The sequence below is a fragment of the Amborella trichopoda genome, chromosome 6 (genome assembly GCF_054954075.1).
Source record: "Amborella trichopoda isolate Santa Cruz 75 chromosome 6, AtrichopodaSantaCruz75HAP2 v2.0, whole genome shotgun sequence".
NCBI lineage: Eukaryota > Viridiplantae > Streptophyta > Magnoliopsida > Amborellales > Amborellaceae > Amborella > Amborella trichopoda.
In genome coordinates, this window is record NC_142341.1 from 8,755,665 (window position 1) to 8,780,052 (window position 24,388).

At 35.8% G+C, this 24,388-nt stretch overlaps 1 protein-coding gene across 33 annotated transcripts; it reads left to right on the forward strand.

Annotated features, from left to right (window-relative positions):
• The first annotated feature begins 556 nt into the window (after positions 1–556).
• MEI1 (transcription coactivator) lies at positions 557–23,112 on the forward strand. Of its 33 annotated transcripts, none has more exons than XR_016057650.1 (19): positions 559–736; positions 2,033–2,757; positions 2,884–2,926; positions 3,417–3,538; positions 5,740–5,847; positions 7,809–7,953; positions 8,292–8,383; positions 9,014–9,107; positions 9,212–9,653; positions 9,883–10,025; positions 10,276–10,628; positions 11,136–11,303; positions 20,649–20,939; positions 21,049–21,247; positions 21,577–21,818; positions 21,884–21,957; positions 22,047–22,135; positions 22,367–22,463; positions 22,548–23,112. XR_016057650.1 is itself a non-coding variant. In XM_088869606.1 (19 exons), exons 2-19 carry the CDS (start codon positions 2,590–2,592, stop codon positions 22,701–22,703), a joined length of 2,997 nt encoding a protein of 998 aa, XP_088725732.1. In that variant the 5' UTR covers positions 559–736; positions 2,033–2,589; the 3' UTR covers positions 22,704–23,112. The 33 variants fall into 33 exon arrangements, 19 of the variants coding, with proteins under 19 accessions (XP_088725746.1, XP_088725748.1, XP_088725747.1 ...); XR_016057649.1 differs by having other exon boundaries at positions 22,053–22,135; XR_016057652.1 differs by having other exon boundaries at positions 21,049–21,241.
• The last annotated feature ends 1,276 nt before the right edge of the window (positions 23,113–24,388 follow it).

A 24,388-nucleotide genomic window follows, 5' to 3' on the forward strand; every position in this document is an offset into this window, starting at 1 on the left:
TTTAAATAAAATTATTTAATTTTTTGTTTTTGTTTTTTTATGTCTATCCTAACATTTACATTTAAAATGAATCGAAAATTTCTTTTATCTTATGGAATATGTTTGTCATTCTTTCTCTTTCCTTGCTTAAGGAAAATATCTCAATTCAACAGCACAGCGTATGGTAGGAGAATCGTTTGGTGTGTCCAAGCTCGCGTGAGAGCGTATGGTAGGAGAATCGTTTGGTGTGTCCAAGCTCGCGTGAGAGCATATGGTAGGAGAATCGTTTGGTGCGTCCAAGCTCGCACATGTTATCATGCGGATTGAACATCTACACCATTTATCAAAACGAATACAAAAAAGTAAAATAAAAATTTCAAATATTTCCTAAAAAAATAATGTCATTTCTAACTTTTAAAACTTATTTATTTTTACATATTTATAATCTATATTTTAAAGATTATATATTTTTTAAAAATTAGGATAAAAGTCCATTTAAAAAATAAATTATTTAGGAGCCCGCATTTCTACATGTGCGTCCGTGGACTCATAGAAATCATGTCCTAAAGAGAAACAAGAGAGTTTGGGTTGGGTTGGGTTGGGTTGGGTTGGTTTGGGTTCAGCACAAGAGTTCCACTCTCTAGCTCTAGGTCTCTCTCTCAACCTTGCTCTCAACCAGTATCGCTGAGCTCACTGTAATTGCCGCTCGCTCAACCGCCCTATCACTCTAACGCTACTGCATCTCCAACAAAAACCAGTGAGTTTCTTAAGTTGTTTTACTGTTATTGAGGTTTTATTTCTCCCTGTGATGAAGGTATTTTCGTAAACCCCAAATCTATGGAAACCCTAGCTTCACCATCTTTTGAGAAACCTTAGTTTCTTTGCTGTTTGTCCTCATTAAAACTGTCAATGTAATGCCGTTTGTTATTTGCCGGGCATCAATTCCAGACTAGTTAATCCCTTGTTGTTTCATTTGATGTTTGTAATGCATATTCCTTGTATACCATTTCAACTAATTCTAGTCTAGCAGTGCCTTGTGTCTCTGTCTGTTATGCATATGTTTTCCCCGACTTTGTTTAAGAACTTCGAAAAACCAATCAATCAGAATATCACATTGGTTCAAAGTTGTGGGAGCAAAATTATAGTAACAAATATTGGAAAACAATTATGAGAAAAGAATAATTGGCTGGAAAATAAGGGGCAGTCTCACTTGGTGTGATGGTAAAAGTCTTGGATAGCCAGCGCAGGAGCGCGGGTTTGAGTCCTGAGAGCGGCCACTTTATGCATAAAAAGCCAAATTAGGACCGTTTCCATCTCATCCTCTCCCGGGACCCTGCGCAAACGAGCACCGGGTTACAGCCCTAATAATTGGCAGGAAAATGAAAATAAAAAGAGATAGTATATGGTGCATATTAGTTATTACAGATCATCTTTATAAAATTTGATATCTTTAGGTTCATTGAAACATAACTTGGAACATTCTGGTTGGTTATTTATAAAATGCAAAATAAATGTGATCTGTACAAAACTTTAACCAAAAAGAATTTGAGAAGTGAAGGATACTGAGATATATTGGTTAGCAACCCATGCTGAGGATACTTTTATGGAGGACATAAAATATCCAAACAAGATGTTGAGTTACTTGTCATTTGAAAGTTGAAACTATAACTCTCTGAGTAAAATTGTCAAGAAAATCTCCAGCCAACATTATGAGGACATGTCTATGATTTTCTTTGCATCAAATAATTAACTTTTGGAGAGGTTGATCTTACTATGTGAAATTCACCATGTAATTTATGGCTATGACCTTGTTTGTGTATGCAGTCTTTATTTTACTCATTTCTCACAAGTAACCAAAAAAGTATTCCTTGAATCTATTGACATTTTTTGGGGTCATATTAGATGGATGGAAGGATACTTATTTAGTAAGAAATGCATTGGATGGGTTGTAGTAAGAGAATATTATTCAAGATATATATTTCGTACATCAGATCAATGAACTACATAATGAACAGTTTACCAGGCAATCTCTAGCTTTCCTAATGCCAAACAGGTGAAAATACCAGCACCACAGTTTATCGAATAGGATTTCCAGCTTTCAGGTCGAAATCCTGGAAAGTCAGCAGCATGGATTTTTGCAAGGAAATTGTAGTGGAAGTTATCAAAAGCCACCTTAAGGGCTTCAACCTCCCTTAGCAGGGTTTTTATTTGACCATCATCCACCAGCGGTGACAATCAGCTTCAATGGGACAAGTCGCTTCCTAATTCATATACTGGTTTGTTGTTGGGACTTCCAAACTAGATATAACGTGAAATTAGGGATGTCCGCAAAGCGGAGAGAGCAAAATACTACACCCGCTCTTCCTGTTAAAAAGGATCTCGGATGATTTCTTGCTCCCGCTGGAGTAGACTATCCATTTGTATACTTCCTTCATCTCTCTATTATGAAAAGAGAGCGAGAGGCATGACTGGAATTGGGCGCTTTGCGTTTTGATTTTGATTTTTGAAAGAGAGGCTCTGCAACACAAAATGGAGATTGCTCTGTTTCGCGTCTCTCTCCTTGTTCATTGAGAGAGAGAGAGAGAGAGAGAGAGAGAGAGAGAGAGAGAGATGGCGTTCAAAGGGAAGACAGTGTTCCTTTCCCGAAGTCTGGTGGCTCCGGAGATTTTTGACACCATCCACGATGCCCTGAAACTCAACTCCGCTCAAATCTGCCTCTGCTGTGACCCTTCCAGATCCGCTCCCAACGAGTACCATGTCATCTCCTCTCCTGATCATGTATCTACCTATCTATTTCCTTTTTTCTTCTTTTGCCTTTCCCCCCTTACTTTCTCTCTCCGTGCTGCTTCAGATACCTAATGCTCTCTTTCTCTCTCCCTCTCTCTATTTTTCTGTGTTCTCCAGGAGAAATTCGAGCTTCTCAGGGCCAATGGTTGCAATTTACTTGGTATGCCCTAATTCTGTTTCGTGAGTCCCTTTCCTTGGTTTTGAATGGTGCTTTCATTTCCAATAGTTAGGATTGAGATTCCTTTAACTGTGATTTCTGGTAAATGTTTTGATCACAACTATTTCATTTTTTTTTTAAATGATAGTGATTAGTTAACTAAACACTGTCACTTTGAAAAAAAAAAAAAAAACCAAAAAATGTATGAACTGGCTATGCTAGTTGTACTGTGGCTTTGTAAAATCACATTGTACTTTAGATAAACAATTATAAAAGAAAGAACAATGAGTAAATTCTTATTATGCATTTAAATGTGCTGCTCTCTTTAAGTGTTTCTTTCTATGTTACTTGAATATGAGTTTGTTATTTTTAGGCTTTCCTAATTCATGTTCTTCAATTCTTCCTTTAATTAGTTGTACAATTTGTGGGAGTTGCTTGTTTATGGACCTTTCTATAAAGAATGGTGGGTTGTTTGATACAAATGATTTGGCAGGCCCCGAATGCATTATTTCCTGTGCAAAGGATCAAAGAAGTTTGCCCAAACAGGGCTATACCTGTTGCCTTGCGATGGATGGTGTGAAAGTGCTCGCATCTGGATTTGATATGGAAGAGAAGGTATGGCACCTTTGTTTTTTTTTGAGGTCGTAAGCGCACCAAACATGTCTTAGTACTCTGTCGTTGTCCTATATTGTATTTGATACAGTGTTTGGAAAATCGAACCAGAACGGTTTACCGGACATGGGGCTGGGAGCGGTTTGAACCGGAACCGGACTAACCGGGGCGGTTAACCGGACTAACCGGTCAAGTAGATTTTCTTTTTAAAAAAATGGATCAAAAACTCCCAAAAAAAAAAAAAAAAAAAAAAAAAAAAGAAAAAAAAGAAAAGAAATACTTAGATTAAGTGTTTAATATTAGATTAAGTGTTTAATATCTTATTACATATATTTATCTTACAAAAAAAAAATTGAAACAGCTTTTTATAAATTAATATTTGAATACTATGGTCCTGTACATGAAAATAACTTAGGATATTTTTTGAACATATTTTGTCATGTAACATCTTCTTCCAAGAATTAACATATTGATTCCAAAACTTACATTGTAAAACTTTCTAGTTTCTTTTGAACAAAAATCGCTCACATTAGGAATGAAAGTTTATGTATTTTTTTGATTATAAAAAAAGTAGCTTGATGCTATTAAATCAAATAAAAGCACTAACTAATTAAGACAAGAAATAGAAAGGACCTCCTGCATATAGTTAGATAGAGCATAATTCGTACAATACTTTTTCGATGAAGGTAAATAAGGCATACTTCACAAAAAGTACATCTCATGACATGCCACAAAACGAAAAATCAATGCACAACTGTTTTTATTTGTTCTTATATGTATCTACCATATCCATATCAGTGTGTTGTGCATTGATTTTATCAAAAAATAAGAACAGTAGAACTAATAATTTGATCAAAAAATAATTTTATTAAGCAAAATAGAAAAACATTTCCCTTATTTATCATAAAACATAATTTTATTAAACAATCATAATTTTATCAAAAAAATAATTTTACCAAGCAAAATGGAAAACCACTTCCCATATTCATCATAAAACATAATTTTGTTAAAAACCAAAATTTTATCAAAAATAATAATTTTGTTAACCAAAATAGAAAAATAGTTCCCATATTCATCAAAAAATATAATTTTTTATTAAAAAACATAATTTTATTTAACAAATAATTTTATTAAGCAATATAGAAAAAAAACCTTCCCATATTGATAACAAAACATAATTTTACTAAGAAAAATGATTTTTTTTACAAAAAATCAATTTTTCAAAATGTGAGGGATGATTTGAAATTAAGATCACATTTGTAAAACTCTCTCTCTCTCTCTCTGTGAAATCGGGCTAGATTGAGATTAGCCAGTGACCGATCTCGAGTTAGTCGGCCGATTTTTTAAAAATCAGCTGATCTTTAAAGACCATTTCTATAACATTCCAAAGACATTGATAGAAATGGGGAAAAAAGAAAAAAAAAAAAAGGACAAAGAGAAGAACCAAGCACATACAAGACGATGGTGTAGTGTTTCATTGAACATAAGGCAATCAAAATTTTTACATGCACTTAAAAAAACAAAATGTCTCATTTCCATCATTACAAATATAACTATATCATGCACTTAAAACAATATAACTAAAAAAAATTGAGCGACATCATCATGCACTTATCAAAAAGAAGAATCAATTTCATCAAAAAATAATTTTATCAAAAAGAATAATTTTATTAAGCAAAATAGAAAAACACTTCCCATATTCATCAAAAAACGTAATTTTATTAAAAAACCATAATTCTATTAAAAATAATTTTATTCAGCAAAATAAAAAAACACTTCCCATTTTCATCAAAAAACATAACTTTATCAAACAAAATAATTTTTTTTAGAAAAATCGATTTTCCATAAACCCCAAAAATCAAGCAAAATTTCGAGCAAAAAACGACTCTCAATGTTTAAAAAATCGAACAAATAAACATACATGCAATGTAAAGGCTTCGATCATCTTTCAAACGCACCAAATTTCATCAAAAAACATTTGGTATTTTTAATTTAATTGAAAAAAAGCCTGAATATCAGATCTTAGAAATTTTCGTGACCCGCCGGTAGCGATCTTACCTGCTGGTTTGGAAACACTGATTTGATATTTCAAGATTGCTATTTGATTTGTTAACTGTATTCAGAATCTATTCAGGTGGCATTAATTTAGTTTTATTTTATTAAAATGTTTATTTAGTTAATTATTTTGCTTCATTGCTTTACAGGTTAAATTTGAGAAGCTGGTGATTGCAATGGGTGGAGTATTTCATACCAAGACCTCCCTTGATATTAGCTTCACGATTGTGAAGAATGTATTGGCTGCAAAATATAAGGTTTATCCTTTACCTTTTGGTGATTAATTAAGCTTCATGGTTTTCCATATTTATTTCTGGTTACTGAGGTCTTATCTTTAAATTAGGTCTATCATAACATTTTCTTGTAGCCACTATATAAATTATCATATAAGTTCTGAATAAAGCAATGGACATTTTGCATTCAGTTTTCTAAGGTTTAATAGATTCAGTGGGATGCTGGGAAATTTTCGGCAGGAATTTCGTGGTATCTTCTTAATCTCTTTTTCTTTTTTTGTGTGTGGGGGGATGGGTATGTTAGTGGTAAGATGGAACCTTGGATGCAGCTGCAAACATCAACTGCTGACCAATTAAGCCCAGACCCTAACCAATATATTTTCTATTGTTGATGTCCATAATTTTGAGAACCATTCCTCATGGAAAGAGATGAGATGCCGTTGAGTTGGGGAAAATATTGAAGTTGGGGTTTTGAGAAATATCCATGTGGGAGAATTTCTTGGGTATTTTGGTTTTATATTTGGATAAAGAGAGAAAATGGTTAGTTTGAGGGTTTCTAGGAGATAAATGTTATTAGGATGAATAATATAGAGTTAGTGGCGCTTGGGATAGTTAGATTATAGGGTCTTTGATGTGGCTTCTAATCCAACCCGAATTCTAAGTCCCAATCAATCCAAATCCCATAAGAAATCCCATTGGAAATAGATCGTTTGGTGCAATCAGGAGTACTAAAACTTTCTCGCATGGTTGGAATTTTTTTTTGGTTGATAAGACTTGGCTACGACACGTCAACTGACTTGGGTAAGTTAGCATGATTGGAAATTTGGGGGTAAGCTTTGGGTTGTTTAGGTTTGAAGGAGTTTGAAGATCTTAATTGGAGGGTTATAATTCTGTACTGCAGCCTCTGTTACTATTTGGGGTTTTCACAAGTGGGATACATATTTCTTTCCTATTTCAAATGTAGAGGCATTATCGTGTTTGTGTGCAGATGTGTGTTGAGAGACTACTTTCTTACCTGTATGCTCTTAGTTCATGAGTCATGAGCATAACTTTTGTAAGTTATTTATAGAGTTGGAAACTTGATATTAAATTATGTCATCAGTCTTGGATCTTTTCTAAAGTTAATGATAATAAGGAATTTGGATTGAACGATATCATATTACCAGTATAAATGGACTGAGACATATATATATATATATATATATATATATATATATATATATATATATATATATATATATATATATGTATAGATATTTGAATATTTTGAGTTTTTGACAGATACTTTATATATTTATATTAATCTTAATATATTATCCATATTAGATTTTCGATATTTCATTTTTCACTCTCATCATTTATTTGAATAGAAACTCAGGTGCCTGGTGGGTTTCTCCAGGTCTTGTTGATGCCTAACTGCTTCGGCCCATTGGCTCTTTAGACTAAATTTTTTACCATATTGTATTAAGTTGGTGATGTTATATTTATGTTTAGCACACTTGAACTTGTATTCAGACTCTTAATTGTCTGTTTCTTAATGTGTTTCTTGAAGTCCTTTGGGTGTTCTAGATCATGCAGCTTCTATTTGTTTGATGTCTTATTTCGGTTGTGCTGGATTAAAGGTCCTTTGTAACCAAGGAAGTAATGGCCAAGGAAGGAGCACAAAGGGGTGACATAGGGTTTTTTGTGATAGATAAATGATGCTGGTTTCCACAAATCCTGCAAATTTCATGTATTTTGTTTTTTATTCTCTTATGAATTTTATATTATTTTTTCTCTTGTCCCCCCTCTCTGTACATGTCTGAGTTTGTTTGCATTTTTTGTACAACATGATGTATAATATTACTTCAGCAATAAATGAGAGTTAACTGCCATAAAAAGAAAGCAACTATGTTTCCTAATTTATGTGTCTATTCTAGCTTGTCTTGGACTAGTTGATCAAACATCCTCTATTTTAAGTTGAAGTTTTATTTTGCTGGTTGTAGTGGGCTTTGAGCACATTGAAGAAACCCATTGTAACCATAAACTGGCTATATCAATGCTGGAAGGAGCATCGCATTGTCCCGCATGAAACATATAGAATTCCGCCTTTTACTGGTTTGATCGTTTGTGCAACCAAAATCTCAGCAGGTTGGGCGAATTATATCATCAGTCATTCTTTCTTTCTATATTTCCGATTATACCATTGGCCATTGGTCATTCTTCTAGTATTTTTCTTTTTTTTCATTTAGCTTTATTAGCGTGATGCTCGAACCAACTGAGCTAATAAGCCAGCTTTAAAAAATTCCACTATTGGGCGGTCCCACTGCAATTGCTCAATAGTGAATTTTTTTACAATTGATTTTATTATCTCCGTTAGGGCTTTGTGATAGTAAAACAGCAAAAAATAGTCCTCTTCACCTGCTTTCTGGTAAAATTAGAGCACCGAAGAGGGATAAAGCTCTCTCTCTCTCTCTCTCTTCCCCCAGATGAACGTAAGGAGATGGAAAAGCTTATTGCTCAGAATGGTGGACAGTATTCTCCTGACCTGACCAAGAAGTGTACGCATTTAATATCTAATATATCCTTTTGGGCGATCTTTCTATGAACTTTTTAATTCGGTTTGCCTTTTTGGTATGTTTGTAACTGTCCAAAGATTAAAAAACAGTCGATGTGGATATAACAAGCATTATATATCTAATGAGCCGACCTGTTATGATATATAAGGGAAGAGTAAGGGGGATTAAAATGCTAAAATGGCCCCTTTTTTTTTTGTTGTATGGATTTTATAAAATGGTCTCCAACCTGCGATATGAGGTCTTTGATTTTTCATAAAATAATAATGGAAAATGGAAATTAACAGTAATAATATTTGTTATTTAAAAAAATTGCAAGTAATGGCCATTATTTTTGAAAAGTTCTTGCTCTAAAAAAGTTCTGTTTTTTAAAATTTTTCTCCATGTTTTCTCTATTTTCTCATTATTTTCAATTTGTTTGTTAGTCTCCTTTCTATTTGTATTTACAGTTTTTACCCCCTTTTTTCTGTATTTTTTGGTTGAGTGCCATTTGCCTGATATAACAGTCAATACCATTATAAAATGAAAACATATGATTCTTGCTTCTTTGGTTCCTTTTGCTATGTTTCCTGAGTACCCTTTTGCGATGTGCTTTTATTCCTTAGTAGAAGTGGTTACCTTGACTGGCCGTATACATACCAGAAGGTGATAAATATCGGGTTGCCAAAACTTGGGGCCATATACGAATTGTTAATAAAAAATGGCTCCAGCAATCTATTGCTGCAAGAGGTGGTCTCTATCATTTTTTTGCATGTGCATTATTACCTTGACTTTCTGATGGAATTTTGTCAATATAAAGTTTTACTCACCAATATTCAGTTCGCTATGCGTAGCCTGCCTAGATGAAGACTTTTATCCTGTACAAGGAGCGAGAGTTTCTTCTAGTAATACTTCAAAAGGTGGTCAAAAACAAAAAGATAGCACAGAGAAGGTTACTTCTCTATCCCTACCTTCAACAGTGCCTCTTAGTCTACAGAGTAACCTGTCCCAGAGCATATCCAATGCAGTTTCAGATTCTTATGTTAGTGTGACAGAAGAAATAGAGAAACCAACCTTACAAGCTGCAGACGAATCCAAGTCTCACAATGTTGTTGCTGAGGACAGTCAAGCTGAGGATGATGACCTCTATTTAGCAGAATGCAGAATTTTACTTGTAGGTTTTCAGTTTGCTGAAATGCGGAATCTAGTAAATATGGTGCATAAAGGTGGAGGTTCTCGGTACATGTCATTCAATGAAAAGCTGACACACATAATAGTAGGAATGCCTTCTGATGTGTAAGATCCTTTCATTTGGACTTGGTTCCTTTCATTTGGACTTTGTTTACAGTTGGCTTGGAATTTCATATGTAAGTCATATTATTATAAAAAAAATTAAAATTCATATGTAAGTCAGATTGATAAGGTTTTCCTTATTTGTCTATTCTTTCAACTTGTTTGATAAGGACAACATGAGGTCAATCTGTCAGTTCTTGCAGCTATCCTAAATCGACTGTTCTTTCACCAGTGAAAGGAAGGAGATTCGACGGCTTGCATCATGGGGTGTAATCAATGTTGTAAGCTCCATCTGGTTGGAGGATTGCACTCGTGAAAAGAAAGAAGTCGACGTGACCTTGAGACATAAAGTAACTGATTCATCTCTTTCGCAGGGTCAGTGGGATTCCTATCTTATGCAATCTTATTAACTACTTGTAGCATAAAGAATGGGTACTAGCGTAGTAATTTCTGCTCTTGCTCCCTCATACTAAGTGTTTTTTTTTTTCACATGTTCATGGTTGAATTACGTTTCTCATGGTTAAACAATTACATCTTGTCTTATTTGTTTCTGCAAGTCAATATCTTCTCATGTTATCATGATTGTTCCCTTATAGAAGTGATACAAAATATTTTGTATTATTAGATGAATTGAACATGTCAAGAGTTGCTGATATAAAGCATAAACAAAGCTGCCGAACTGCAATGGGCCTTGAATTCGAAAAGGCACCTAGTGAGCAAGGAGATTCATTGCAGGGCAATGCTAATATGTCCAGAGAAGAAGGGGGACTGTTAAAGACAAGCTTGAAGCCCAGCAAAACAACAAATGAAAATGCCAGAACTAAGCAGAATAATGGGTTGAATGCTGTAAATAATGATCCTGTAAGTAGGCACAAATCAAAACGTGAATTGGAACCAGTGTTTGACAAGGATAGAAAGCCATCAAACATTTTTGGAGGCCGAAAGTTCTGTTTTTCTGAATCTTTTCCCCAAGACCGGGTGAGTGGGATATACATTCTCCTTTTTGTGTTCTATATTCCTTTCCTATTACTGTATTTATTTCTATTCTAACTGGTTCTAGCTCATGTTTGAAAAATTGTTTCTGGATAATATCTTATACAACTCACAGCACTTCAGATTACTTGCTTGCTGACATATGAGTTGGATTGTGCTATCTCAATGTGATCAGAATGCGCTGAATCATGATAAGGGTGTTCCTGGTCATGTTTTAAAAATGTTAAAAGAAAAAGGAACTGTTTGTCGAAATTGATCAATGATATGATCTGGCTGTTCCTGTTAGGTTCTTCATTATAATAAATTTGTAAATATAAAACTCTGTAACCTCATGGCTGGCACTGGTCCCTTCCAGCCGAACTGATTGGAAAGCAAACCATGTGGGGCCTTCATAGGAAGTTTACAGTACTGATCTCCAGATCATTGATATCTTTTTGTCTATATGTGTTCCTTTCTTATGTTAAAGGTAAGTGTTCTTTCTCCTGTTTTCAGAGAGCAGAAATTGTTGGCTGGGTCATCCATGGAGGAGGATTGATAGTGGATGATCAAGGATCGGAAAATGTTGACTTTGTCATAGAATGTCATGGTGTGGTCGACGGCCAGTCTGATCGTTGCCATTCTATTCTTGTTTCCAGTCATTGGATTCGATCTTGCTTAGAGGTATATCTGACTATGAGGCGTGCACTATCTTGTGGTTCATTAATATCCCCCATGTGCAAGCAATATTCTTATGGATACCATCTATGCTTTTCTTTAATAATCACAATTATCAACTATGTCCTTTTATCTGAAGTTTCTTATGTCGTAGATGTTAACATAGAAGTCTCTTAAGCACATCTTTTTTCAAATTGATTTGTCCATTTAATGCTTTATTTTGTTCTAAATCTCATCCATTCCGTGCTCTCAGATAGAAAGAAAAGATGGAAAACCTACATGATTTGAATTTAAGTCGAAACATGGATTTCTATTCGTTCTACCAACTATTGTTTGTGCATATAAATTGCAACACTGTTTCCATTTACTGTGAATTTAACTAGTCTTATGGAATGCTATCAAAGTACAATGAATGCTTAGCTAAATGATATCATAGTATGGTAAATCTACTTTGTTAATGGGTTTGGCATGCTTTCACATAGTAACTTTACATGAATTGCATTCATGATTTGATACACAAAGCATATGAAAAACAAATTAAATAATTAATACATGAAGTTCAAACTCATCACCAGGACACCAATCTTTTTTTTTCTCCTTTTTTTTTTTTTTGGGGTGAAGATCGCATCACCATGACAACAATCAATACATCAAGTTCAAGCTTCATCTATCCACTAGACAAGAACCTCTCCTTATTTGACTGCTGCTGCACTATTAATATGCTCTGGAATGCATGCAGTCAAAAAGGAAATACTGTAATACATGTGTCTAATATAAGAAAAAACTTTACATAGCCTTTCAATTTATATCCATGATTCCTTAACGTCAAAATCTGTCATGTAGTCTCTGTTTAGAGGCGGAATGGCAGGATTTTGCTGCAACTGTGATGCCTAGGAACTGGACTTTGGTTCCTCGGGATTCACCACGGCTGAGGACAGCCATTTCTCTTGGGTTTAGGCCATTGTTGTCATTTATCTCAGTGGGGATAAAGGGTTTGGTTGCACCATGGGGAGGCGGAGAAGGGAAGGGTACCATAAGATTTGTAACAGTAAGTTATGTATCATCCCTATATGCATGTAGCTTAGGTTATGGATGTACGAATTAGATACATTTGGGGAGAATTTTTCTCTAAATGTATTGAGGAATAATAAATGGGCAAGTTCTATTAGGGCTCAGCATATGACAACTGCTAGGGAGATTATGTGATAAACCTTACTGACTGTTTCTTTCATTAAAAGGAATTAAAGGTTATCCTTCATGTGATTGATGGCCCAAAAATGAAGAAACAAAGCGGTATTAAATGTACAAATAGGACTTACCAGACCTGCAAGTTCCAAACATTACAAGTTTTGAGCCTGTAATCAGCCTGACAGCTGCTTTATCAATCTGTCTAGCAATGGGAATTGGTACTTTACACTACCTCCTTGGATGTAGATGTCTCGATTATGACAGTTGCTCATATATATCCTTAACCCGTTCCAATTCCTAGCAATAATGATGTCTTTCATCTGTTCTGATGGATTAAATAAATTTTACTCGATTGTCATTGCCTTTCCGCCTTGCAAACTAAAAAACTAGTTCATCGCGACATTGCACAAAGATGCCCCATGTGGCATGGGTGATGACAAGAGTATTATTGCTTCATCAAACAGTTGATCGCATACTCAATGAAATTCGGTGGCAGAAGCATGGTTTATGAGACTTCTAGCTATCAGCACTTGCTTATCCTGTACTTGAGGCTTTGAAGCATGGTTTCTTACTACAGTTTCAACTATCTACACTTGCTTATCCTCTACTTGAGACATTAACTCGTTAACGGGCATATTGCCTTTATTAACAGCATGTAGTCTATTTCCTGCCTTTCATAACTCCGCAGTTGGTTGAGGCATTGAAGCATGGTTTCTTACTACAGTTTCAACTATCTACACTTGCTTATTCTCTACTTGAGACATTAACTCGTTAACGGGCATATTGCCTTTATTAACAGCATGTAGTCTATTTCCTGCCTTTCATACCTCCGCAGTTGGTGCATTGTTCATACATTCTTTCTAAATGCAACTGAGTCTCTTGTTGTTAAGCACTTCATCAAGTTGCAAACAATTTTAGCTCTTGGTAGTGTTCAAAATCCTCGACATAATCACGGGGTGATTTATATTTCACGCACCCATCTCTTGAGGTTCATCTAAAGTTTGGTATGTATTGCATTAAAAAAATTGCTAAATATTCTTTCCTACCAAGTAATGCTTTACCTAACATTCTTGCTATGAATAATTGTTTACATCAGCGTGCTGAGACTTGCCTTGGCCAGGGAATTCGCCCCTTGGCTGAGGCGATTTTCTCTGCCGAGACTTGGGACTCAGCTGAGTCCTACACAGGGCTGAAAATCCCTCAATAAATTTGAAAAAAAACGAAGAAAAATTTTAAAAAGAAAAATTGTATTAAAAGCAAAATGAAACAAAAAACAACCTTAAGGAGTCCACGTAAGCTTAAAAAGTGTTGAAAAAATGGATTTAGAAAAAAATAGATTTATAGCTGGGGGCATTTTAAAAAATTCAAAGAAAGGAAAAATTATAAAAATAGGGATTATGGCAAAAATACTCACCAATCTTTGCCAAAAACATATAAATCATAGTTGCGGGAACCTTGGGGGTAAGGACTGTCCCACCTTAGGAACTCGATCCCCGAGGTTCCTCTAAGGGATCTTAGAGGGAGTTGGTTTTGGGAAATAGGAATCTCGTGCACTATAAAACGGGATATCGGTCTACACGCTTGTAGGATCCCTCCAAGGAGAGGAGCTACACTATTAATTGAACTACTACTCCTCTCCTTAGTATTATAGATTTATTTATTTGAAATATGTTAAATAATGGTGCATATCACATCGTGGTATACTATAATTATGGTACTGAAAAACTATAGTTCAATATCATAGTAAGCCAATTTATGATATTATTAAATTGTATTATTGTAGCGAATTGAAGTACTATAACTATGGCATTGTTGAAACTAAAGTTGTATGATAATGGATCAAGCGGGTATGGTCTTGATCCTTATTTTATCATATATTATGAATTGATCTTGTTTATGTATAGTTGAACTTAGATCCCTCCAAGTCAAAACCTTGATTCCAATGTCCTGGGATCTCACACCCAAGTATCTTAGGATCTAGCTTCTTAACTTGTTAACTTTACGGAAGTCAATCCTAACCCAAGAGAGCTTGCACCCTAGGGTGGTTCGGTATTCCCCGAACAGACCCCACCCCCACCTCCAGCAACTATGATGAAATCATGCAATCATCCCACATTTTTTACAGTTTTTTTGAATTTATTATTATTATTGTTATTTTAATATCCTCGACTTGTACACGCAACTCAGGGAAATTTGAGTGAGTCCGATTGGACTTGGCCGACGCACTGGTTTACATTTAATTGTGAAGTCATTTACACTACCTGTTGGCATCGTAAGAATTCGGAAGAAACATTTTTGTCATTGTTGAATCTTCAAGTATTGAAATTTTATCTTAACCTTGGGGCGTGAGACACTGGTCAGGCTGTACTTTGGTGTATAGATTCATAAATTTTAACAATTCTTCTAAGGACCCGGTTTCTATGTGGCCAAGCTCGCATATTTTTGAGATGGATTTTAAGACTTAATTTTTAAGGACATGTAATCTCTAACTTGGAGATCATGAATATGAATAAATAAATAAATTTTAAAAACTAAAAATAATAATTCTAGTGAGAAAACATGTGGACCGTTAGTCTCCATTGTTTTTAGATGGAGCACCTACTTGCATCCATCTTAAAGATGGATGCTTTACACTTTCTGGACTGCATATGTAGAAATGCAGTCCAGCCCGCATGAAACAATTTTCCTTCTTCCAAATGCGTTTCAAGAGAATAGTGTTTTGGCTTTCGACTGATGACAAAATATGTTTCTTTCATTGGTCATTTCAAGTAAAAAGATACAAGACCTCCGTGAAACGATAATAACATTTTTCCAAGGAAAATGTTTATATGACCATCCAACTAAGTTGGGCGGTGGTAGCTCATGGGGGCATGTGGGAATGCCCACATAGTACTCGCGTCCTTTTTTCCCAACATTATCACTATATCCTCCTTCTATTAGCTATACGTTGAGACTGGTAGGGACCTTTTCTCTTTATGAATCTCGCATGCATTCTTAACAAATTAGATTGTCAATTTAAAGATTGATGAGCACTCTTGCTCTATGGCTTTGTTATGCATGTTCTTTCAACAACTTTATTATTCCGTTTTCAGCACTTACAGACTACCGTTGACTGACGAGAACTCTTTGGCAAATTCTGCACCTTGGTAGATCTGATGAACACTTGAAACCCTAGGGGCCTTATCTGGTTCATCTTAAAACCTGGGTCCTGTCCCAAAATGTATAGAGTTTCAAATTGTACTTGTTGCATCACTGTCCTTTATGCAAGCACAATTGTTAATGGGTCGTTCGGGAGCCTAGGATATACAATTTATTCTCTTACATATCCAGGTTTCAATGGCCTAAGGTTGTTTAGGCATATTTTTGGAGATCATATACCAAATATTCACATCCTCAAAACTGTTCATATCCAGCATTTGCTCATTCAAAAAAAAAAACTTGGAATGAGCAAATGCAAGCTTTTGCATTAGGGCGTATGCCTCTTCCACTGTTTCTTTCTCACTCCTCGTAATAATGATATCATTCTATAGTTATAATAGTTATAATATACATATTCAATGTTTATTATTATTTTAAATATTTATTATGATATATCATCAACATAATTAATGTTAGTTTTATTATATTATAATATGCTGTTGGGTGGTCAAGAAACAACACACCCATAAAATGAATGTAGCTGAGATGAGGATGTTGAGATGAATGAATGGCAAGACAAGAAGGGATAGAATTCGAAATGAATACATTCGGAAGAATTTAGGTGAGGCACTAATAGGTGATAAGATGAGAGAAAATATACTTAGATGGGCTGACCATGTGTGGCACAGACCCAATACAACACCTATTAGGAGATACGAGTTAGTTGAAGTGGAAGGGTTCAAAAAAGGCAAGGGGTAGGCCCAAAAAGATATGGTGGAAGTAGTGAGAAAATATATGGGACTTATGGCACTAGGATTCGTGTAGCTGACTCCAATTAGTTGGGAAAATGCTTTTGTTGATGATGATGATGATGATGATGATTGTGATATTAAAATATGCTATTATAATATAATAATGTTATAATATAATAGTAATATATAATATAAATGTATTTTTTTAAGGTAATAATAGAAATGTATTATAATAATAATCTTATTATCTTAATATATTAATAATATTATATTAATTTTATATTATTTTGCATTTTTGTTATAATATTTATTAATATTATAACAAAAATTCAAAATAATATAGTATTAATATGTGTTATTGTTATTTTCATTATTATTTGAAATATTTATATTGGAATAGTGATCATTTAAATATTTGAATAAACAAATGTATATTATAAATGATAATATTATGAGTGGAATATATTGTGTTGGTCATGTTACTCATAATTATTTATTATTATTTAAGAATTACATGTTTTGTATATGATTTGTTCGAATAAGCAATATGTTCTTCAACCTTCTAGTGCATGCACGAGAGAGAGAGAGATAGAGAGAAGGGATGTAAATCAAAATTTGATGTAAAATGTTGTACAAAATAAGATATAAACCGGCTAACTTGTTTCTCATATTATAAATAGCTTATTTCCAGGAAATCATTATAATTGGAGAAATACTAATATGTAATCATCAAATTATGAAATGAATGGTTAAATTGGTTTAATAACAAATTACCAAAACCTGGTTTTACATTTAGATGAGCCGAATTGTGGATTTATTATATATTGGGTTCATATATGAAAGTTGGACTATGTGATCAAGCACAGTGTATATGAATTAAAGTTTTTTTTATTCTTACACCGGCAAGACCATTTACAATGTCCAATTACAAATAAATAACTCTTGAAACAAATAAATAAAACAAAAGAAACATGGTTCTCACTTGCTATCACTATTGCATAGAATTCCTTAATCAAAACCTTGATTCATTGCTTTATGGGAATATAAGAGCTCAACAAAAATAAAATTTAAAGAAGTAAAATTGCCGGAGTTACCTTAACCGGGCTTGGTACACCTCACGTCGAGTCTCTTCCTTCCAATGGTGCTTGAGATCATTAATCGATCCCTTGATTCTCCTACTTGTGGCAAAACCCTCTCAAAGGCGTATGGATCTTGATCTAGAACCAACTAACTAAGGCGTCAATGCCCTAGTCTTACTCAAGCCTCTGTCTGCTCTTTAGAGAGATGAGAGATAAAAATCAAAGAGAGGGGGAGAGATCTACTAGCTAGGGGATGCTCCCCTTTGCTCCCCACAAACAGACGACAAACCCTAGCTTTTGCGTGCCCCTTAGAAAAAACAAGAGAGCGATGAGATAGCTTGGGCGTACCCCCTTTTGAAGACTTAAGGAGAGAGAGAAACCCTAAGTTGGGGTGTGTGCCTCTCTTGAGAGATCTTGAGAGAGATAATTCTTAGAGAGAGAAGAGAGAAGAGGTGTAGAGATTTGGTAAGGGGGAAGAATCCTTGTTTATAGATTTTTTATGCCTTAGGGTTTGCAATCTTTAGTGAGATCAAATCTTGACCGTCAATCTAAAGAGACTTGTGGGTGAGAGATTTGAGCTATCCATTCATTTGATTCACCGTCAAGATTCAAATGAAGGTGCTAGAACCTTATCCTCCACTTCTTAAACCTGTTCCCATCACATATTTAGATAAGGAAAATATTTATCATACTTTCTTATTTAATAGATATCCATTCCTTATGTCTTGAATCAAGCAATCTTGGTACACAAGACTTTCTAAAATTTCAAAATTTGATTTCATTGTGCAAGTTGGATTCATCTAAAATTAGAAAGCCAACTAACTTGAGATAACTATCACCTTATTTGGTGATATAGTAATCCCCGATGGGTGGGGAATGCCACCCTTTGGTGGCCTCTTATGGGCCCCACCCTATAAGCCACATGTGTTAAATGGGCCCCCATATTTTATGGAGGGTCCTACATAATTTTAGAAAATATAAAACTTGATTTTTAGAATTTAAATCTCCTAGTTTATTTAAAACATTGGAAAATGGCTTTCTTTTAATTTATAAATTCAAATGAAAAAATTAAAATATCAAAAAATTCATAAAAATTCAAATAAATATTTTAAAAGTCTTATAATATATAATTAATTAAAACTAATTAATTTTGATGGGAATCGGATCCGGCTAGGTCTAGGAATTTATCAATGCACTGAAGCACTCCACCTTCAACTGCGGACCATAATCCACCTAACTTTCTCAAACTGACCTAGCAGTTCTCTTGACCCACAATCCATTGCAGTGGCTCATGATTGGACTTCCAAAGTTAGCCAATAGGCTAGGGGACGCAATCCCAGTATGTGGATTTCAGGTTCTCCCCGAGAGACAAAACCATGGTCCTCCAGACCATGATGCAACCACAACTCTATGTTGCATAGGGGTAATCTTTTATACATCTACATGCTTCACCCTCAATGGTGAATCACTATCTCAATACGGCTACTTATGTACATGCCGTGTGATGATACAGTGATGAGGTTTTAGCCTTGTCTCTAAAGGCTATTCATCACACACAAGGGTCACACAGTCCTTTGGCTTTCATCCGGGCATACTGCGACCTCATCAAGGGCAAACCCACTAAACCCTTCTCGGTTTCATCTCTATGCTCAGGTAACTTGGGTACTCGACTCGTCTAGCACATCGAGCCTAGTCCGAGTATCGGCAAATCACATTTGCTTAGTATGGTCCACACGAGGACCACACTCCCACTGAGTTTTTGTTTCACTATATAAAATGCTTATACAAGCTCTCATAAGGCCTTTAAAGGCCACATAAACCCAACATTCTAGAAGCTCTACCCAAATGGCATTCTTCCTAAACCATGTTTTACTAATACCAAAATTTGTAAACCTCGGATTTGATGCGTAACCAAGTTTTGCAACTATTAGGTCCCAAACGACTCTTAGCGACTAAAATTCCCATGAGTTGTTTTGAAGTTGGCAATGCATGACCACAGTACTCCTGTTACTTGTACGTGATATGGAAAGAATTGATGGATATTTGGGGAATCCGAGGGCAGAAATTTAAGAGAGAGGGAGAGTGTTCCATCAAGGTAGAAGGGAAGCATAAGACTCGCCATTTGGATTTTAAAAGCTGAAAGGTTATCTCACTCATTGTTCCAAAAGGCGGACCGCCTATTGCCTAGGCGGCTAGGGGGTGTGGACAGCTTGCCCGGGCCAAGGTGGTAAAAATAGACCTGGGCACCCAGTGCAGAGGTGCGAAAATACCCCTCATTGAGGGGCATTTTTGGGTCGTTTAATAAAAATAAAATTGTAAAAAGTGGGGTTTAGGTTCATTTCAAACTTAAACCCCATTGGAGCCAGTTTTAGAGAGATAGAAAGCTCAAAAAATTTGATGTTTGTGATTTCTATAGGATCGAAGGGTTTCTCAAAGTTACAAGAAATCGATTGAAACATCATCTATTGAGGTTAGATTTAGATTTGGAGATTTTATAGGTCTATTAAAGGTTTTTTAGAAGATTTTGAGATTAGAAAACATCTCAAAGGTGGAAGTTTGGAGATCGAGCAATCAAAGTTCTTTTTAGTTTTCACTGTATATGGACTGTGGAGTGCATAGAGTTTGGATTATGATATGGACTATGGATATGGACTAATACTCTTATGCCTAATAGTGTGAAGTTTAAACTTCAAAGTTTGATTTTTGAATTTGAAATGCATTTGAATATGTCTCACTATGTGTTTTTTAATTTTTTACACAAAATCTAACCTTAAACAATTTTTTATTCTACTGGGCCGCCTAGGATCTGCGCTCCTGCCTAGGCGCTGGGCAGCCTAGACCCCCCGGCTGCCTAGGCACCACCCGGCATTTTTTGGAACACTGACCTCACTTGTCATTTATAGCAGTGTTGTTAGAAAAGGTGTGTACATATAAAATATCTGTTATTGAATACAAAAGGGCTTCCATGTCATTTTTCGGTTGTTAATTCTCAATGAAATTATTTTTTTCATTCTATTTCTTTGTATGAGTGGTATTCATCCCTTCTTTGTTCTTGAAGATTTTGGTTTAGTCAGCAGTTGTGGAATTATTTTTGGAGCCTCCCAAAAAGATACAGAATTTATTGGTGTTTTTTACGGATAGCTATTCTTGAAATATTTAAATCCTGTGGGAATCTTTTGATTTTGGTGTTGAAGGAGGGCGTGATGCCAGATGTTGGAAGTCACATTCTATACTCGCCATTACCATGCCGGGTACCTCTACCTGGCTTTGAGGGAATTCGATTTTGCATCTCCCAATATGAGGTCAAAGAGAGACTGTTATTAAGGAATTTGTGCTTCATTCTTGGAGCCAAATTTTCAGAAAAACTGAGCAGAAAGACAACACATCTAATATGCAAGTTTGCTAGTGGGGTAAAATATGAGGCTTCCTCCATGTGGGGTATAGAACCAGTAACCGCGGAATGGATCACAGAATGCATCAGGCAGGTACTTCCCATGTATATAGTTATGTTTGCGTGCTTGGCATACCAATTTACCAAAAGGATTTCATCTAAGTATTCAGTGAGAAGCTGTCGATATGTTCTACGATACGCAGGACAAAATGGTTCCTCTCAATGCATTTCGACCAAAAGTGGTTACTTCCCAGGACAAAGATGCAGGTTTATGCACAACAACTCAGTATTCTACACAAGCAGCTCCTTTGATACCTGGAGAGCTTCCATCCCAGTGGATTAGTGATGCTCAGGGTCCACTGAAGCCATTGAAACCAAATGAAGCTAATAGATCAGGTTTTTGTACGTTAATTATCTGCTTGATTATCGTAAATGTGAAGTATACTATAATTTCATGATCAATGGAAACACTGTAGTCCATTGGGTCATCATTGTCAAATCATTGGATGAGTGCAGATGGAGCCTGGGACCCAGCAATCCACCATTGGGGTCATATCATCTTCTGGTGGGTCGCATATTCTCTCTCTCTCACCCTCAATCTGTTGATTGAACAGTTGTGATCCAATGGACCATGGACCATGGTTGTGGATTTTCCATTGTCTATGAGACTATGACATTATAGTGTACTTGGTAAATTTGTTGTACCAATGGAATGTTCTCGCCCTATACAGGGATTCAAAGTGATAGCCACATGGCAGAAGCTGAACAGTCAAACTCTTTTTTCAAAAAGCCGAGGCAGGCAGAGCATGCTGTGGATAGGGAACCACTTACTTCAGACACATCGTCTCACTACAAATTTCCTTCTGAGAAGCTGCAAACTTCTAGTAGTGTTCTGGAAGATGACATTAAAGATTCTGATGCCTTTACTGATGTCGCAGCTACTATTGAGGGCTGGTTAGAGAAATCAAGCAAGGTAATAAGCTTTTGATATTCCTAAGACTGGATTATGTAATTTAATTTTTCCAATGTTCTTTCCAGACTTACCACATGAACATTTATTTTGCAAGAATCGAAGTATGAAGTCCCCAGAGGGAACAGGTTGTGACCAAAATGTATCCTTGTGCTAACTTAAATCTGGTTAATTGTACCATTTGCCTCTTTATCTTTCATTGTGGCTTGTATAAGTACTTAACTTGTATAGATGCAGCTCTTTTCACCCGAACGTTTGATGATACGTGAAAGTCCAGCAGATGCTCCCTCTTCTTTTGGTATATCCAAGCCTTGGTTGAGGTTAGTTTTACAAAACTGATAAAATCACAAAGAGATTACTGTGGGTGTGGTTGACCAAAAAGAGGAGCAGGTTGTGGGAGTAGGGCTGCTGGCCACGAAGACTTGCTACCTATGTGTGTGTCTTTATTTTTGTGTTTTGTGTTTTGCGTTTTTGTGTTTTGCGTTTTAAGTGACTAAATGACTTACCATGCATTTCCTATTTTTTTCTAAATGTGTTGCCCTTCCCTCTAGCAATTCTGAGAAACATGGTCCTCACAATCAATTTGGTCGTGATGAAAGAAAGCAAGGGTTATGTGATGGTTTTAGTGAATCACAAATGGAATCTCAGGTTCTCACACGGCCTCTTTCTCTTGCATTTGTTACTCAGTTGACAGTCATCCTTTGTCTTACTTTTGCTTCACCTGTATTGCAGGTTGTGGGGTATGAAGAAGATCTGACCGGAAGGCAGATGATAATAGACAGAGTGAGGACACGGAGCATGTCACTAAATACACAAAGAGAGCAAGGACAGGAACGGATGAATAGTAGCCTCGGGCGCCTCCTTAAAGTTGCCGAAGAGAACAAATAGTCTCTCTCTCTCTCTCTCTCTCTCTCTCTCTCCAACACACACAGCAGAGATGCATGCAGCAGAGAGAGGGGTCTTTTGATCGCAGCACTGAATTGTCCGCCTATACTCGACGGCTCTTAGATTGCCGTCAAACCAATTGAGTTGCTAGTTCAGGTATGCTCAGCCGTACATTTTACATCTGGAGTTTGGTAAGGTGGATCTCCTTTTGTTTCTCATACTTCCATCATATTTTTTGTATGAGAAGTAGCATGGAATCTGTTGTAAAATGAAATTCTCTTACATGTCTGTGTGTCTAAATCTAGCTTTGCCTAGTCAATTTCCCCTGTAAATATGTAGTTGCCACTGTAATATCAGATTTGAATAGCATGTGAGCTCATTAAGGATGAGTATTTGGGCCTTTTGAGGGCAATTGGCTTGGCCCCATAGAACTCCTGACATTCTTGAAAAACAAAGGTTTTTGGCCGAGTAGGGGAACTCAGCTGAAAAGTCCTCTTCTAGACATTTCTGTTAGGGGTCGCGGATGGGTACCAGTGAAGCATTAAGAGAGTGAAGATATCTCGAAAAATCTATACAAGCCCGTGCTAGTTTAGCAAAAAAAGAACATCCTCAAGCTGCTACAAGATGAAAGGCAAGACAGTTTTGGTGAATCCTTTTCCATTAGCATACTTACAGAGCTCTTAGAGCTAAAAAGGGCCTTGGAGCCAATGGCATGATGCATTATATGCCAATATCAATGTTTAAAAATTCAGTGATCTGGATCATGAATCATTGATTTGGATTGGAAATCGGTCCAAATTGACCTAGTTCCTTGCCTAAGGAATCGGAACTGGTGAGTCTGTTAGGGAATCGGGTGATCTGGATTGGCCTAATTGCGTCATTTCCACACTACATTTTTTTTCTATTATCTTTATTATTATTATTATTATTATTATTATTATTATTATTATTTAAAATTTTAATTGTTTTGGACTGCTTCCTAGAGAATGGATCCGATTTGCTGATCCCAATCGGCAATTGCTGATCGTGATCGTGACTGGTTTTATGGATGACCGGTCTGCTTGGCCAATCCATGTTTTAAAACACTGGGCAAGGCGATTGAATGGCCATTGATATCCTCAAGTTCCACTGAGCCCACTGTCTAGAAAAAGTTCTCGGGGCAGTTATAGTTTTAAATACCATAGACGGATTTTAATTATCACTGTATTTTAAATGTCATCAACGTTTCTAATGTCGGCTGCCAATCGGTAACATGAAAGGAGTGATCTCGAATATTTGGAGAGAGAGAGAGATCCGATGTTTGGCTTACATATCCGGATTTCACTGTAAAAGTTGAGCGTGTAATTCTGAAAATACTCATATTGGGATATGAACTTTTTCCCTTCTCATAATAGGACCCACTTAAGTTGATAATACTAGGGCGGTAAGGAGTCGTTTGTATTTCGCAATTAAAGGAGTTTTTGCAAAGGGGTAACTGGCGCCACCCAGAAGGAAAATGTTTTGAATAGGGTTGTACCCCTAACAAAATAAGTGCGAAAATGGTAGTTTTGGTGTTAGAAAATATTTAAATTGATCATTTTGGCCTTGACTATTATGGTTGCGAAAAAAAATTAGGATTTCAAGCTTTACAAATAATATGTATTATAATATATTATCTAGATCAGTCTAGTTCACCCAAAAAATAAGTG

Excerpts from the sequence above, each read along its gene's own strand:
- MEI1 (XM_088869606.1), top strand. The coding sequence starts at position 2,590 with ATGGCGTTCAAAGGGAAGACAGTGTTCCTTTCCCGAAGTCTGGTGGCT. Across the intron at positions 7,954-8,291 it reads TGCAACCAAAATCTCAGCAG|ATGAACGTAAGGAGATGGAA; the intron begins GTTGGGCGAATT and ends CTCTTCCCCCAG. Across the intron at positions 10,629-11,135 it reads AATCTTTTCCCCAAGACCGG|AGAGCAGAAATTGTTGGCTG; the intron begins GTGAGTGGGATA and ends TCCTGTTTTCAG.